Source organism: Chrysemys picta, chromosome 5 (genome assembly GCF_011386835.1).
Source record: "Chrysemys picta bellii isolate R12L10 chromosome 5, ASM1138683v2, whole genome shotgun sequence".
Lineage (NCBI taxonomy): Eukaryota > Metazoa > Chordata > Testudines > Emydidae > Chrysemys > Chrysemys picta.
In genome coordinates, this window is record NC_088795.1 from 111,295,627 (window position 1) to 111,313,313 (window position 17,687).

The 17,687-nt window shown below is 39.3% G+C and overlaps 1 protein-coding gene across 10 annotated transcripts in view; it reads right to left on the reverse strand.

Moving 5' to 3' along the window:
* Positions 1–17,687, reverse strand: part of SLIT2 (slit guidance ligand 2) — a 437,206-nt gene that overhangs the window by 399,524 nt on the left and 19,995 nt on the right. For all 10 annotated transcript variants that reach the window (XM_065598181.1, XM_065598179.1, XM_065598177.1 and 7 more), the window contains one exon: positions 7,716–7,787. In XM_065598181.1, coding sequence (XP_065454253.1) covers positions 7,716–7,787 — 72 coding nt within the window. The remainder of the gene's footprint in view (positions 1–7,715; positions 7,788–17,687) is intronic.

Here is a 17,687-nt window from a genome sequence, read left to right on the forward strand (position 1 = left end):
TCCTACTTAACTGCTGCCTGAAAAGTTTCCTATAACATAGTTTAGTAAATCTTTCAAGGTTAACTCTGCAGAAACAATCCAGTGACTGAATCAGACTGGCCATTAGACTGGCTATAGCTGTGGTGGTCCAAGAAGAAGAACTGCACTACACTGCTCTATATTGTATTCAACTACTTTTCTTTTTTAAATCTGCCAATATTCAGATTCTGCTTTGACAGCAACCCTCCCATCACACAACTTCCACCACACCCACACTGTCCAATAGACTAAGATAATTAGGCCATCAGTTTAAGTAAAACTCCCCACTGATTAAATACAATTTAAAATAAAGCAATACAAAATTTGCTATGACTAATAACGGCTAAGCATATCTAAATGTAACTTGTATCTTTTCAATAGGCATATTTAAATGTCAGTATCAAATACTAAAAGAAATTTCAAATACCAGAAGCATTTATGTTGAAACCAGCAGAATGGCCTTAAGCCATATTTTTTGTTTGCTTACTGTTTTTAATGTGATTTTCAAATTAAGGTTAAGCGTGACTATAAACTGTATTGGAATGTCTGCCATAATGAAAATCAACATAAGTGTCCTATAGATGCTTGTCTGCTGAAAATGTAGACTATTCATTCAGATAATATAAGGATTTAGTATATTTGTCCATTACCAGAGGTTAGTTTACAGCCCCAAAAGTCTACCCAACTTGCTGTTTCATCCCACTACAAAAGGAAGCATTACTTGCATAAAAATGTAAACTTACATTTTCTAGTTATAAAAACTTAAGGGGCAAATTTAAAAAGCCAATTTCCCCCAATTACCTTGAGCTAAAATTTTGAAAACCCAACATGACAGCTAGGTAAACTGTATGTTTCACAAGTGAAAGGAGAATATTTGCTTCAAGATGAAAAGTGCAATAGCATTGACCAACATTTTAACTTCACAAGTGCCTATGTTTAACTGTGAAGTAATTGATTTCTTAATATTTAGTTCCATATATTTTCACCTATCATTTCCTGTAAGTAACCATGTTATGCTAGGTGCTGTCCAAACACAAGAACATTCACTCAAAGGGCAGAGAAAGGGACACAATATACAAGTAAAGCAAAACAACTGCTCATGTTCTGAAAATACACAGTACTTTATTTTTTAATAAAGGTAACTTGGACTACACTGAGCACACTTAAAAGTTTATTCTGATTTTAGAGCTACTACCATTTTCAGCTTTAACCCCTATATTTAAAATTGGGAATATTACTGGAGTCGGAATGAACCTTTAAAGTACACCCAAGTTCCCCACAATCTTGCCATAAACAGATAGTTATTCACACTGCTGTGTATTTTTTGCTTCTCTCACCATTAGGATTACGTGACCAGATAGCAAGTGTGAAAAATTGGGACAGGAGGTGGGGGGTAATAGGAGCCCATATAAAAAAGCCCGAAATATCAGGACTGTCCCTATAAAATTAGGGTGACTAGATGTCCTGATTAGGATACAGATATTACAGTTTGTAACGAGTGTTCCAGTAAGCTTCTTGGTTTTACACTTTTGAAAGACTAGAGAGAATGCACTGAACAAATTTTGTAGTACTTCCAACATCCCTAGAAATGCAAGAGTCCTGTCCTGCAGTCCCTTTCTCATGAACTTAGTCCTGCAACCAGGCCGTAGTGTCCTATCTTTTTTGTTCACTACTTTTTAAGGGGTGACTGTTTCTTGAATATCAAAGCTTTATAGAAGTAGAATCAGAGTTACAGACTGAACTAAGCAATGGGGCAAGAGGAGAAATATTCATACAAGAATTTATTTCCCATTTCTAGTCTGAAGTACAGGTGGACAGTGGAGGAACAACACTGGTCTTGATAATCTTTTAAAAAGCTGCCTTCTGATTCTTCCATCCCACAAACAAGTGCTAAAATAGAAGTATCAAAAGCTGACAGTTGACCAAGGTAATTATATTTTGGAGAATACACACTTAACTGGCTACATACATTAATAGGTATATTTCAAGCAAAAAATATTTCCAATACCCATCAACATTATTAGTAATTTCTGTAGCTCTGGGTCAGTGTTACAACAAAAATGGCTTTTGTGAGTTCTAGTTAGTGGGTCTACAAGCTTAGTTGACCCAACTCATTTTTAGGTCTGCATTCTAATTACAAGACCTTAATATACTATTGGTCATATGCATCCGAAGAAGTGGGCTGTAGTCCACGAAAGCTTATGCTCTAATAAATTTGTTAGTCTCTAAGGTGCCACAAGTACTCCTGTTCTTTTTTTGGTCATTGAATTGATTTAGCACAAAGTTATGATAATTGTTTTCTCCTACTGCCAGAAAAAGGAAGACAATCCTCTTAGTGTACTGTTACTCTAGGCAGATGTTGTAATTTATTTTAAACAAATACTTTGTAAATTACAAGATTGCCCATCTACAAATGACCATAAAACTGAAATTTTATACATGTTTTTCAATTTTAGTTGTTTATTTCAAATGCTTTGCAAAATAAATATTTAGCAAAGAAAATTAAATTATTATAAACCACAGAAGACTAAACAACTGAAATCATTGGACTATTAGTGCCAATTCTTATCTAACTTATTTGTAGAAGTATTTATATGTGAAGTGATTTAAACATTCGGGGGGGGGGGGGAGGAGGAGGGTAAAAACCCCAAGATTCTAGCTTTCCATATCTTTGAGGTTTAAAGAGATAAAAATCACAACATTGGCATTATGGAAGCATAAGAAAGAAGGAAATGGAAACAAAAAAAAGTCTAAAACAGAAGATTGAAGTACAGATTTTGAAGCAATTTATTAGCATTTCTCAGTTGCTTAAACACATAGGAACAAGCCATAAAAACTAAAGTGATCTCACTAATGCTTGAGAAAGCACTGGCTCCAATTAGAAGAACATAACAGCAAACTAAACTTGGATTTCATATAAGTAAAGGTTATAATATTGTATCATTTTCTGATATAAATACCCCTCTTTGAAAACAGATTGTTGCATGTGCACCACACTTAGTAAGGATTACACCTTTCAATACAAAAGTATTACAGCATATATGTAACAGCTGAAACCTGCCAATTACTGCTTTTGTTTAGTAGCAACTCATCTAACAAGCTACTTCAAAAGAAAAGAACCATTCAATAATATTTCCTACTACTATTGAGAATGCATTCTTTTTTGTACATCGGATTTTTAAACACCAAACCACCTGTTTCCACTTGGAATACAAGTAGTCAGAAGCTTTAGTATAATGAGGCTCGGCATCTCTAGGAGTTTTCATAACAGAATTCTCTTTGCTTTGTCGAAGGGGATTATTAGATGATTACAGATAAAAGGTTTTATCTACCAAATTACTAATAAATCCTTGCTTAGAATTTTTAGAAGGAATACAGGCAGAACTGTGCATTTAAGTATGCATACAATTATACTAGTGGTAATGAAACAAAACAGCTTAAAAAACATTGAAAATGTAAAGTTGTTCTTCCAGCCCCTTACAAGCACCATCTTTTTCATTCTCACCTCTGGTTGGTTCTACTTTTAAAACAGAAAACAAAGCATGCTAACTTGTGACAGCTAAAGAGGTACCAACTTCAATGATGCTAATAGTAGGTTCTCTCATAGCAGTTACAAAAAGATATGATAGCAATCTGAAGAACTTTCATCCTCTTTGCGTCAAACATCTTCGGTGTTCCCAGCAAAGGAAATCAGCGGTAGCTATCATGGCAGCTGACTAGATGAGTAATGATGTCGATCTGACCAGACAACGGTAACCGTAGCAACTGTAACCTGCAATTCCTGCATAACCATTGTTGGATTTATTGTGGCAGGGGCCAAGAAGGCCAAGAGTAAAATGAAGTAGAGAACTATGGTGTCTGACACATCTAGTACCACACACTTTAATCATAGCTGGCAGAAATTAATTCAGGAGGAATTTTTTTTTTTTTTTTTTGCAAGGGCTCACCATGCAGTTTTCTGCTTTTATGCTTAGCTACAAGGATCTTAAGCTACTAAGTGGACATCACTAAACTAGGTGTTTCTTATAGTCAGATTACACTAAGACCTTTTCCTTTAAATATGTGAAATGTCTTATTTCAAATATACTTTTTAAGTATGCTAATGGTAGAAAGGAAAGGTGTATAGCGGAACAGAAGGCTTGGTACCTAGATTAAGTTTAAAATTATCCCCTGCAAAGTCATTATTCAGTCATTATAGCTCAATTTAAACAAATTTCTGAATCAGCAGCTCGGGCATGAAACTCTTCCTCATCCCAACTTCTAAAAAAAATTGTTGAAATCAAAACGTACAGGTTTTGTGCACAGAATTCTTTATCATGTTCATGCTACCACCTAAAAAGGTATCTTTTAAAGCCAAACTCTCAAAGAGTTAGGACATAGCTCTTGGTATCCTGCAGCAAATGGCAATGCAATGAACTGTGATCTAACAAGCCAAATTAAGTAGTCAAAATCTATTTGCCTCAGATAAACCCATTAGTCCGTAATAGTTCTTTATTTTAAAGATACTATTGCTGACGCTAGACAAGCCAGTGTCAGTAGGCAAATGGGTTGTTGGAAACAATGCAGGCTGTTCTTGCAATGAAAAATACTTTTTGAACAATGGCGTCATACAAAAAAGTTTAAATATTACCCAACAGGACCCACACTAATGTATCTATACACTACTATTTTGTCAAAATCCTTATTCTACAAGAAATAAACATTTTCAAGCTCTTCTTGAAAAATCAAGAAACTAAAATTATACAAAATTATTCAATATACCTAAAAGTATTTATAATTAAAAAAAAAAAAACACCAAAAAACAGTACGGCCAAATGGAGTTTTATGCCAAACCATCTTTCCAGTTCAATTCTAAATAGGTTAAAATAGTTTAAGTAAAATATTTCCTATCTTCAGGAGTTTTCTTGGAAGATTATTTTCCTCCAGCATTAACTATCTGAAAAATACAAACTAGATTTCCAAAATAGAGAATATTCAGTCAGACAAAATTATGTACTGTATCTTTTAAATTCTCAACCTATCGCTTTCCTTTACTTACACTTCCCATCTGTCAACAAGTGCTTGTAATTTTATTACAGTGTCCTGTAGTTTATGCAGAGTTGGTATTATTTTACAGAGTTCTGTTAATGGACTGGATAAATGGTAATGCTATTTAAACTAGTCTCCTGCTCCAACAAACACAGCTGCAACTGTACTACTATTTCTGAGCAAACATCTTGACCTGAACATGCAGTGCTCTCTCAACCCATCCAAAGAGAAATTGGAGCAGACAGCAAAGGGAAAGCATAGCTGGCCGCTGGCGGCAACCAACCATGTCTAATCATAATTCATATACAGTGTACCCTCGCTCTTTTATATTGCATTTAGGCTACACAACAAGCATATGTGCTTCTTCACCTGGCATCTCATTTACAGTCAAGGGTCAAATGGTAATTATCATTCACAGAAGCTAAACAGCATACTGAGAAACTTAACGAATACACACTAATGTATTAGCTATTAAGGTTTTTTAATTGGGAAAATTAGATACCAAAGTGTTACATATTTAAGTGTCCTTGTATAGACAATTTTGATTCTCCTTTTTTCAGAGACTATAGCTTGGTGTGTATGTAGGAGTTTCTACACGTACACACGAAGTTTAAAACAAAAACAAAACAAATACACACAACTCGTTCCTGGTATGGTGGAGAAGCTGTATAAAATCCAAAGCCTCCTGATTATGAACAACCAACATACATCATTTCTAAACAAATGCCTACTTTTAGCTGTATGCTTAATTAAGTCAGAACAGCAAATGATATATTTCAGTACAGTTAGTGTATTTTTAAAACATGCATATGTTATAACCAGACATTCACTTTCATGGTCTGATCAACAATAACCCTGGGGCAGAAGACATTTAATACTGTTAAGCCAACCATCTCTTACTTTCCACCAGATACACCATGTGTATTTGTGTGTTCTATATCCAAAAGAAAAGGATAGATACTTGTTTTAAAACTTAAGTGTACAATTCTAAATAAAGAATATTCAAATTTGAGTATGCCTTAAATGTACATCCATTTTAATCTGTAAATTATCTTATTGCTATTTCAAATGGAATAAGATTGAACAAACATTAACCTAAAGGTGGAATAAAATAGAACACCCATACACCTTTCACCCTTCCTGATATGGAAGTACAAAATTTCAGGTTTAAGGTTTCCATGCTTGCTAGGGATTCTTTTTTAAATGGTTGAATTACTAACTTGTAATATATACTGCACACATATTGTAATATTTGAGAGGTGTGTACTCTAATTTTGTTAGCTAAAGGAAGGAATTTGCTGGAGCAGAACCCCTTAGCATACTGCTGTCTAGTAATCAACAAGTGTTTTATCTACAGAAAAAGCTTTTGATACAAAAACAAACATACATCAAAAGCAAGAGGCAGATAGTAGGCAAGTATATGATACTAATGTGTGTGGCTACAATTTAGGCATTTTAAGACTCCTTTTTTCACATTAGAAAGGAAGGTGAATGAATCATTTAAGGAAATTAGAACAGAAGTCAACTTCCAAAAATGAAACCTTCATTATGAAAAATTACCTGACCCACTTCAGTTTCAAGAACATCATGAACTGGAGTGAATTTGATCAGATAGCTATCCTATCTTCCCTCATTTTCCAACCACATAAGGAAATATCGGGAAAATATATCCTCCTGACTACTGATTGCATACTGAGGAATTGAATATCATTTGTTAGTTCGTCAAACTATTTTGTCCATTTAACCTATAACAATTCCAGCAGAACAGTCTCATGTGAAGCCTACAATGAAATATCAAGAACGTGTCTTTGAAACAAGCTTCAAATTATGTGTTTTTTCAGACATGCTGTTTTCTCTTCGGTCCTACATACTATGATTAAATTAAAGTTATCTTGAAATTTTATTAAAATAATCAGAAGAAACGGCTTTGTGTTAGGTTATTTATCTAAGTCTACTCCACATTCATATTATAAAGGAAAATAATTAGATTCCAGAACATCATTGGCTGAAACGTCAACATTCCAATTTAAATTATTAACCATACAATAGAATCAAAAGCAACACTAATACACTGCGCTTTATATAGCTGCCAGCTAAAAATGTTAACATTTTGTACTTTTCATTTTAGTAATCTGACAAAACAGTAGGTTACCAGTGTAGCAACAAGTATGCAAGATGGCAACACAGATATACTTTAGTAAGTAAGAGGACTGTTTTTTAGTCCAACACATGCCATATATAAATACAGAATATTCCAGAAACAAAATTATGAACAGCCTTTGTGTAATATCACTGGGCCAATACTTCTAAAGCCATTACTTTTGGGGTTTTTGCTCTTTGTTGAAAGACAGAAGTAAAAAGTTAGGGGAAAACCAGCCTATTCTTCCACCAAAAGCTTATTTAAAGGTTTAGAAGGGGGGAGGGGAAGAGAGAGAAGAGACAGATCAGAGTTTGTGTATCGGAGATAAAAAATGAAAACTGGAGAGTAATCAAAGAAAATACTAAATTAAAATAACGTACATTGTTCTTGACAAGGTAAAAATAAGTAGCACACTTCAGAAACCACCTATCCACACCCACCTCTATAGAGTGTGAGTGTGAGTTTAAAAAGGCACATTATGTAGGACTTGCAAGGTTTCCAAAATCAATAATGGATTTGGACTACTTACAGCCTGTATAGTTTAGGAGTCCCCAGAAACAGCAACTCAGAAAGCAGCTGAAGATTATTTCTGTTTAGACGCCTTTTGAGAGAAAGAAAATAAAAATTAGGTTACAACTAAGACAATAGCAATCAAATGCAAACATTTTGTACAAACACGCCTGTGCTACAACAAACTGAAGAGAAAGCACAGAAGAGGTATGCTTGGTCCACTAGTGGAGACATGGTCCAGTAGTAACTTTACCATGGGCTGATTATGTTTTCTGGTAACCTTGCCTTTCATTTTATGAAAGACCATTTTCAATTTAAGGAGTCTAGCTTAATCACCAAGTTGGGACTCTAGGCCATATAATCAAAAATCAGCACAAAAAGGTACAGTTTCTCCACCATCTCTGTAGTGTGGAGTAGCGGATACAAACATGCTGTGACCAACATTATCCAAAAGCACATTATATACATTGCACACATATGCATCACTGCATACAAGTTATGTGATAATGTAATGTAATTAAAGATCCATACAGTGTGACTGTGCAAAGAGGCAGAGATAAGGCTGCCATGGAAACCTTACTTTCTTGACTTCCATGTAATTAAAATCAACTTACACTTTGTACTAAATAGTTTTCAATATAACTGTGTTTCTTATAAGACTATGAAAGTAAATGGGAACATTTGGCATGGGGGAGAGACTTGAACAAACATGTACTGTATAGGAGGAAAAACTGTAGCTGGAATCTGGAAGAGATCTCTTTGCATATGAGGTCTCACTCAGCTACTAAGGTCAACCCAGCTTAGTCTATAAAATGACAAGTTCAAAACCCATAGTAGTACGGCTGGAGATAATCCACTGCCAACTACAACGTGACATGACAAATATATACAATTTTTTTTTTAGATTTACAATTAAGATCATTTTTGCTATTACAGAGTAATAGCAGCTCTCGATCAAGTAGTCAAATAATGCAATATATTAAGTCCAAGACAGTTTATTTAAGAAAAAAAGCCACAGGCAAAGCCAGGCACATACAAACTTGTAAGCCTATTTCTTTGCAAGAAACGCATCATTAGTCCTTACATTGCAATTTACAAAGACTCACAATTTATTCATCCCAGGTTACACTTGCACACCTGCATGGTGTTAGCTGAGGCTCTGTTTTATGGCACTAGCATTAAGTTTATGTAAGTCACTAGACACCAGCAGACTGAAAAAGGTATTGAATAGTGCTTGCACAAAAGAAGATTCTAAATCTTATAGCAGGCATAGCTTCCTAAAGGTACATCTAAATCTTCTTGATGTAACGAAATTCACTTTCTTCAGTTCTCATTTTGATTGTCTGAAAGAACCTGTATTATTCTCGTAGCTCCTTCCTGAACCCTTTCAAATTTGTCAGCATACTTAAATTCACTTACTGTGTATGCTCCAAATATAGTTTAAGGCTCCAATCTTGTGAAGAATACACGTGGACAACTACTCCAGTCAACCAAGCACGAGAAGTCAGTCAAGCTTTTATAGACCAACGACATTTCACAGTCACATGGCATCATTCAGAAGAAATTGGGGAGAATTTGGTAGGAGGTTGTTGAGAGAGTGGGAAGGGCAGAATTTAGCATAGTGATATGTGAAGTGTGGAAATTCAGTTTGAGGAAAGAAACACAAAGTTCATCTGACCCTTCACAACTCTTGATGTACAAAATAGGAGCTCTGAAACTACAATTCATATGATCCAAATTTTCCATTGACTTCAATATATGTTTGTGCGTTCCTTGTTATCAAGTTTTGTATTGAATTATCAAAATAGGTTAATACATGGCATTTCTGCACTTCTGCTTTTAATTCCCCCCAAAAACAAGCATAGAAGCATGCAAAAAAAATGAAAGGACAGCTATCTGACATTTCCTCAACTTCAAATAAATGTGGTTTTAGTTGTTCCTCTTGTTTTAAAAATGAAGTTCATAACAGAAGTGATAATTGGAAAGGGTTAACAAAATGTAACTTTTTGGGAAGAGTTTAGATAGAAAACAGGAATGTATTAAAAACATAACAGGCAGGTGTTAAAAAATAAAACTATTTTAAAAAAGTGGAAGTTCAGCATTAAGTCAAGCAGCAATAATGTGGGAATAAAAGTACAAAATGGAAGTTTGGCCTGTGGTTAAATAAAAAACAAAAAAAAGTTTTCTGTATCGCTTTGCTTCTCTCCCTCTTTTTGAAAGTTGTAGACTTGGGGCTTAATCCTGCAAATCCATATTTACAGATAAAAAAAAAAATCAATGGAATAACTTGCATTAGTAAGGACAACTCATACGTTCAAGTGCTTGTAGGATCAAGCTTCTATGACTAAGCTATTCAGGGCAGAGTTTTCTAGTCTTGCATTTCTTTTAAAGCACCTCTCACAATTTGGGGTCATTATATAACATATATATAATGAATCAGTTGCTCCATTTCTGACTTAGAACAAAAGCACAATTTTAACTTTTAATAGAATGTAGATATAGCAATACTAGTATAGAAATAAAATCCAGTTATTACATTGCCATATATATATATATTTTTTTTAAACACAGTAGAAGCTTTGTCAATCTTATCAGTCTGATAATTTTTTTAACAGACAAGGTGGGTGAGGCAATATCTTTTATTGAACAAACTTCTGTTGGTGAGAGACAAGCTTTCAAGCTCCACAGAGCTCCTTCTTCAGACCAGACCTGAATAGGTCTGAAGAGCTTGAAAGCTCCTCTTTTCCTCGCCTCTCCACCAACATGGCTACAACACTGCAAATAAAAAAGACATGCCAGTTAAATGACAATCCTGAGTATTCAAGACTGACATTTACAATCATTTTGTGCTCATTACTTTTAAAAAACATCTTAGCACTGTAAAAGCATTCCTATAAAAGGATCTCCAAGCATTTTACAAACAAACATTCAGCATTTAAGCCTTGCCAATAGCATTTATAATTCACACAGCACTCAAAAATATGCTAGGTACTTTATAGATAAAGTAAATGACACAAATGGTGTCCACAGAATTTGAATTGTAGAATCTGTGTGACATTAATAAAAGAGTGGCCACTAATTGAGAACAATAAGGCAAAGGGAGGATAAGAGATATATATTGGTACACTTAAATTTATAAAAGAGACACACTGGTCATGGATCCAGTTAAGACTGAGTTGTGTCACATTTAAAACAAGGATTCAGCTTTTGTTATGCATGAAGAATAGTGTCTTCCCAAAAATTACAGCATTTCCTATTTGAGCACCAAATTAATTGAGAATTTACAAGTAAATCCATTAGCTTTACAGAGTGATTTTTTTTAAAGTCAATCCTTTGTCCTGAATTCTTAACCCAGGCATTCTCTAGCTATACAAATCAGTACAGAGGTGGATTTTGAGTAGATATAGTGCAATAGATATCCTTTTCAAGAACTATGTCCTCTTGAAAGACCAGAGGCTGAAGAATAACGTTCTTGAAAAGCAACTCATAATTAACCACTTTCTAAATGGCTGCCACTTCCTATTGTGGTCTGTTTTTGACAAGAGGTTGTTCTTAGCAAATATGGTAACCACCTCTTCTCCCCAACTCCTTACAGTGCTCCTTTCTGCCTCCTGACAGTGAGGGTGCTACTATCTTCCCTGAAGGCCATTTGTCTTCACTCCCACTTGAAACAGAAGGAGGCAGTGTCGATCTTTATATTGAGGCCACAGATTGCCCTTATCAATAAGTTAAGGTGGACATCTTCAGAGATCAATTCTTTGAGAGTTTCTCTAAAGGAGATAATTGTGAGCCAGACTCCACTGAGAGAGAATCTTTCAATTATGAAGATAAGCAAAAAAAGTTACCCTTAATGCTAAATATGCCTGTTAGACTACCTGGCCCTCAGAAGTACTCAAAAGGAAAGGCATAAAGTGAAACTGAGGACTCAGGGGAAAGCACAGGAATATGGCAAAGACGATAGAGGGGAATTTGGAATGTACACTTCATCTACTTTGTGCTGCTCTGGCACTACAAACAGCAATAAATATTGCTTAAATAGCTAGCACATTCCACCTGGTTTGTGCTCCTGCAGAGCGATACAAAACAGCCACAGGTACCCAAGGGAATCTGACCCTGAAAGTTTAAATTTAAAGTTACTGTGGGGTAGGTGTGGTTCTTCCAGCTGTTAGTGTGGATCCCACTGTAGGTGTGCCTGCACTTCATACATGTGAAATCGGTTTGTTTTGTTTGCTAATAGTGTCCATCAGGGCTGCACACGTACCCTGTACCTCCTTGTGCACCTGTGTGAGGGTATAAATGGCAGAGTGGCTGCAACCCTTCCTCAGTTCATTTGCAATTCAAAGCTCATGGTAGCGGAGGACTCTGAAAAATGGGGATGGAAGGTGGGACATGGGTTGCACACTGATTAAGTCATCTCAGAAAAACCACAGTTACTGAAGGGTAATTAACCATTCTCTTTGTCAAGTATGTGTCAGTGTAGATTCCACTGCAGTATCCCCTGAGGATAGTGGAAATGAGGAGTATCAGCTGCATCAGTTGAACAGTGATTGTAGGATAGGATTGCTCTTCCAAATTTGGCATCTGACTTCACAGCTAAATCCAAGACAGTGTTTAACCCACTGATGTGTGTTAACTGCACACTGCTGCCTTACAGATTTCTAATATTGGCACATTCCAGAAGCAAGTGGAGGAAGCTGCTTGTGCTTTGGTGGAGAGAGCCTTGATATTTGGCAGGAGATTCACACCAGCAAACTGGTAACAGAAAAGACATACCGTGTAATCCATTTTGATGTTTCTCATCTCAAAGATTGACCTTTAGAACACCCAACTATAGCTCAAAATATATGGGACAGTCTGAATGCTTTATTCCTGTCAATATAATAAAACAGAATCCTGGGTACACCTAATGTGTGTCATTTCTTTTCAGTGCCAAATGTGCTTTTGAGAAGACAGATCAGCTGAATCATCTGTTTTAAGTTCTGTGACAACCTGAAATTCATCCCTAAGGTAATGTCTTAGCACCACCCTGTCCTTATGGAATACTATATAGTAAGATTTAGTCAGAGCCTGAAGCTCAGTCATTTTGTCTTCCTAGTTGCTATCATTTCAGTCAGTCATCAGAGATGGCATAAGAAGCAGTCAGCAGCTCAAATGGAGATTCCATGAGTCTCAAGAGGCCTATACTGAGGTCCAGCTAGAACTGGGTTATTTGACAGGCAGGTGTGTAGTAATCCTCTAAGGGACTTCACAGCTCAGGCCTGGTCTACACTACGACTTTAATTCAGATTTAGCAGCGTTAAATCGAATTAACCCTGCACCCGTCCACACAACGAAGCCATTTAATTCAAAATAAAGGGCTCTTTAAAATCGATTTCAACGAGGAGTAGCGCCAAAATCGATTTTATCATTTCGAATTAGGGTTAGTGTGGCCGCAATTCGATGGTATTGGCCTCCGGGAGCTATCCCACAGTGCACCATTGTGACCGCTCTGGACAGCAATCTGAACTCAGATGCACTGGCCAGGTAGACAGGAAAAGCCCCACGAACATTTGAATTTCATTTCCTGTTTGCCCAGCGTGGAGAGCACAGGTAACCATGCAGGCCGATAATGGAAAAAGAGCACCAGCATGGACCGTACGGGAGGTACTGGATCTGATCGCTATAAGGGGAGAGGATTCAGTGCTAGCAGAACTTCGTTCAGAAAGATGAAATGCCAAAACTTTTGAAAAAATCTCCAAGGGCATGGAGAGAGGCCACAATAGGGTCTCAGATCAGTGCCGCGTGAAAGTCAAGGAGCTCAGACAAGCCTATCAAAAAACAAAGGAGGCAAACGGTCGCTCTGGGTCAGAGCCGCAGACATGCCGCTTCTACGACGAGCTGCATGCAGTTCTGGCGGTGGGGGGGGGAGGGGTGCCACCACTACCTCACCTCTGATCGTGGATTCCAAGGCGGGGATAATCTCATCAGCTACACCTGAAGATTCTGCGGACAGGGAAGAAGAGGAGGAGGACGACGAGCTTGCAGAGAGCACCCAGCACTCTGTTCTCCCCAACGGGCAGGATCTTTTTCTCAGCCTGACTGAAGTACCCTCCCAAGCCAGTATCCAAGACCACAACCCCATGGAAGGGACCTCAGGTGAGTTTACCTTTTAAAATACAAAACTTGTTTTAAAAGCAAGAGTTTTTAATGATTACTTTGCCCTGAGGACTTGGGATGCATTCCAGTAGCTGTACTGGCTGCGAAAAGTCTGTTAACGTGTCTAGGGATGGAGCGGAAATCCTCCAGGGACATCTCGATGAAGCTCTCCTGGAGGTACTCCAAAAGCCTTGCCACAAGGTTTCTGGGCAGTGAAGCCTTATTCCGTCCTCCATGGTAGGACACTTGACCGCACCATGCTTGCAGCAAGTAATCTGGTATCATTGCATGACAAAGCCTGGCAGCGTATGGTCCCGGTGTTTGCTGGCATTCAAGCAACATCCGTTCTTTATCTTGCTGTGTAATCCTCAGGAGAGAGATATCGCTCATGGTAACCTGGTTGAAATACGGGAATTTAATTAAGGGGACAGAGGTGGCAGTTCCTACTGGGCTGTTTGCCTGTGGCTGAAAAGAAATCCTTCCCTGCAGTTAGCCAAGAGTGGTGGTGGGGGGGGGGGTAGGGAGGAAGAGAATTGGCCCAGAGCTTTTCTTGTTTGGCTAGCAGGGATCTTCCCTGATATCAGCCATGCGGTGGGGGGAGGGATAAAGTGATCATCCAGAGAATTGGATTGGGGGGGGGGGGGGGTTAGTTTGTTTTCTGCTGCTGAATGTTAACAGGAAAACCGCAGCACTCAACGGCTTTGCTTGGTATGTGGGAAAGGAGGGCGCAGAAGCCGAAAGACAATGGCTTACCATGGCCGCATGCAAGCCTAATTCTGTTGCCTGGACCTGCGTCTGTGATCTCTAGCAGCAAAGCCACAGGCACTCAATATTAAGAGGCAAAATGCGACCTTGCACAGAAATCACATGTGCTATGTAATGTGAATAGTGTTGGTCACTGTGAAAGAGTATAAGCATTGTTCTGCAAAAATGTATTTTTCTAAAAAACTCTTTTTTCCCCTCCCTCCAGCAGCTGCAAATTCAAGCCTCCCTCCTCCGTCCCGAAGGCTATCACAGATAAGGCGTCAGAAAAAGACGATGCGAGATGAGATGTTCGCAGAAATCATGGAATCCACCCGCAGTGACAGAGCTCATCTGAATGAGTGGAAGGACAGTTTCAAAGTATAGGAAAGAAGCCAGTGAACGTGAGGACATGAGGGACCAACGTGAGGACAGGAGGGATGCTCGAGCTGAGAGGTGGCGGCAGGAAGATCAGATGAGGCAGGATGCAACGCTGGGGCTGCTGCGTGAGCAAACAGATATGCTCTGGCATCTGGTGGAGCTTCAGGAACGGCAGCAGGATAACAGAGTGCCTCTACAGCCCCTGTATAACCTCCCTCCCCCCTTACCATGTTCCATAGCCTCCTCACACAGACGTGTAAGAACGCGGGGGGGGGGGGAGGGGAGGAGGCTCCGTACACCTTCCCATTCCACCCCAGTGGACAGCCCAAGCAAAAGGCTGTCATTTTTTTTTAACTTTTTTTTAAGTGGCCTTTTCCTTCCCGCTGATCCTCCTCCCAAACCCCACCCGGGTTCCCTCCCTCTTTTTATAATCTATTAATAAAGAATAAATAATTTTTAAATGATAGTGACTTTATTTGGTTTGAAAGCAAGCTGGGGGAAGGGGGAGGGTGGGTTCCTTACAGAGAATGAGTCAAAGGGGTGGGGTTTTTTCATGAAGGAGAAAAAACAGATATTTCACACTGTAGCCTGGCCAGTCATGAAACTGGTTTTCAAAAGCTTCTCTGATGCACAGCACTTCCTGGTGTGCTCTTCTAATCGCCCTGGTGTCTGGCTGCACATAATCAGCAGCCAGGCGATTTGCCTCAGCCTCCCACCCTGCCATAAAAGGTCTCACCCTTACTTTCACAGAGATTGTGGAGCACACAGCAAGCAGAAATAACAATGGGGATATTGCTTTGGCTGAGGTCTGAGCGAGTCAGTAACGATCGCCAGCGACCTTTTAAACGGCCAAATGCACATTCTACCACCATTCTGCACTTGCTCAGCCTGTAGTTGAACAACTCCTGACTCCTGTCCAGGCTGCCTGTGTATGGCTTCATGAGCCATGGCATTAAGGTGTAGGTTGGGTCCCCAAGAATAAAACTATTGGCATTTCAACATCCCCAACTGTTATTTTCTGGTCCGGAAAGTAAGTCCCTTGCTGCAGCCCTTTAAACAGAGTAGTGTTCCTGAAGACGCGAGCGTCATGAACTCTTCCCGGCCAGCCCACGTTGATGTTGGTGAAATAACCCTTGTGATCCACAAGTGCTTGCAGCACCATTGAAAAGTACCCCTTGTGGTTTATGTACTGGGTACCCTGGTGCTCCGGTGCCAAGATAGGGATATGGGTTCCATCTATCACCCCACCACAGTTAGGGAATCCCATTGCAGCAAAGCCATCCACTATGACCTGCACATTTTCCAGAGTCACTACCTTTCGTAGCAGCACCTGAGTGATTGCTTTGGCTACTTGCATCACAGCAGCCCCCACAGTAGATTTGCCCACTCCAAATTGATTCCCGACTGACCGGTAGCTGTCTGGCGTTGCAAGCTTCCACAGGGCTATTGCCACTCACTTCTCAACTATGAGGGCTGCTCTCATCTTGGTATTCTGGCGTTTCAGGGCAGGGGACAGCAAGTCACAAAGTTCCATGAAAGTGCCCTTACGCATGTGAAAGTTCTGCAGCCACTGGGAATCATCCCACACCTGCAACACTATGCGGTCCCACCAGTCTGTGCTTGTTTCCCTTGCCCAGAATTGGCGTTTCATGGATAGAACCTGCTCCATTAACAACATGATCTCCAAAGCACCGGGGCCCACGGTTTGACAGAATTCTGTGTCCGTGTCCATATCCTCATCATGCTTGTCACTGCGCTGCCGCCGCCGTTGCCTCCTCGCCTTGTTTTTCTGGTCCTGGCTCAGCATAACTCCATGAGAACGCGCGAGGTGTTTACAATGTTCATGACTGCTGTCTTGAGCAGAGCGGGCTCCCTGCTTGCCGTGGTATGGAGTCTGCAGTGTTCACCCAGGAAAAAAGGCGTGAAATGGTTGTCTGCCATCCATTGCTTTCATGCAAGGAGGGAGGGGTGAGACTGTACCCAGAACCACCTGCGACAATGTTTTTTGTCCCATCAGGAACTGGGATCTCAACCCAGAATTCCAATGGGCAGGGGAGACTGCGGGAACTATGGGATAGCTATGGAATTGCTACCCACGGTGCAACGCTCCAGAAATCGACGCTAGTCCCGGAACATGGATGCACACCGCCGAATTAATGTGCTTAGTGTGGCCGCATACAATTGACTTTATACAATCTGTTTCCCAAATTTGAAATATATAAATTCGGATTAATCCCATAGTGTAGACATACCCTCAGTTGTGAGAGAAGACCGAGCACAGCTGCACAGGTGGGTGACAAGCTGAGGTATTAGGTGGATATTAGAAAGTGGAAGGCCAACCTGTTTTAGATAAAGTAATAGAGGATCTTTAGTAGAGGCCTGGACTAGGTCCAAGGCTTTTTGGGTTGTCCACATTGAGAACCTCTTCTATTTGGAAGAATGTATTTTTCTGGTAGATCATTTCCTGGACCTGCAGTCTGTCAGTCAGGCTCAGACATTGAGCAGCCACACACTGAGGTATGGAGACTTTGGGTCTGGATAAAGTATGTGGTTATCCAGAAACTGAAATCACATCTGGATTGTCTAGGAGTTAGATTGGTGGCTGAATGTTGATTGTCAGCCAGAGCTCTCTGCCAAAAAGAAGCCACCAGAATGATCATGGCCTTCTCCTTTGATCTTGGAAAGCATCCTGGGAATAAGGGGAATTTGGAGAATGGTGTACAAGCACGCCTCT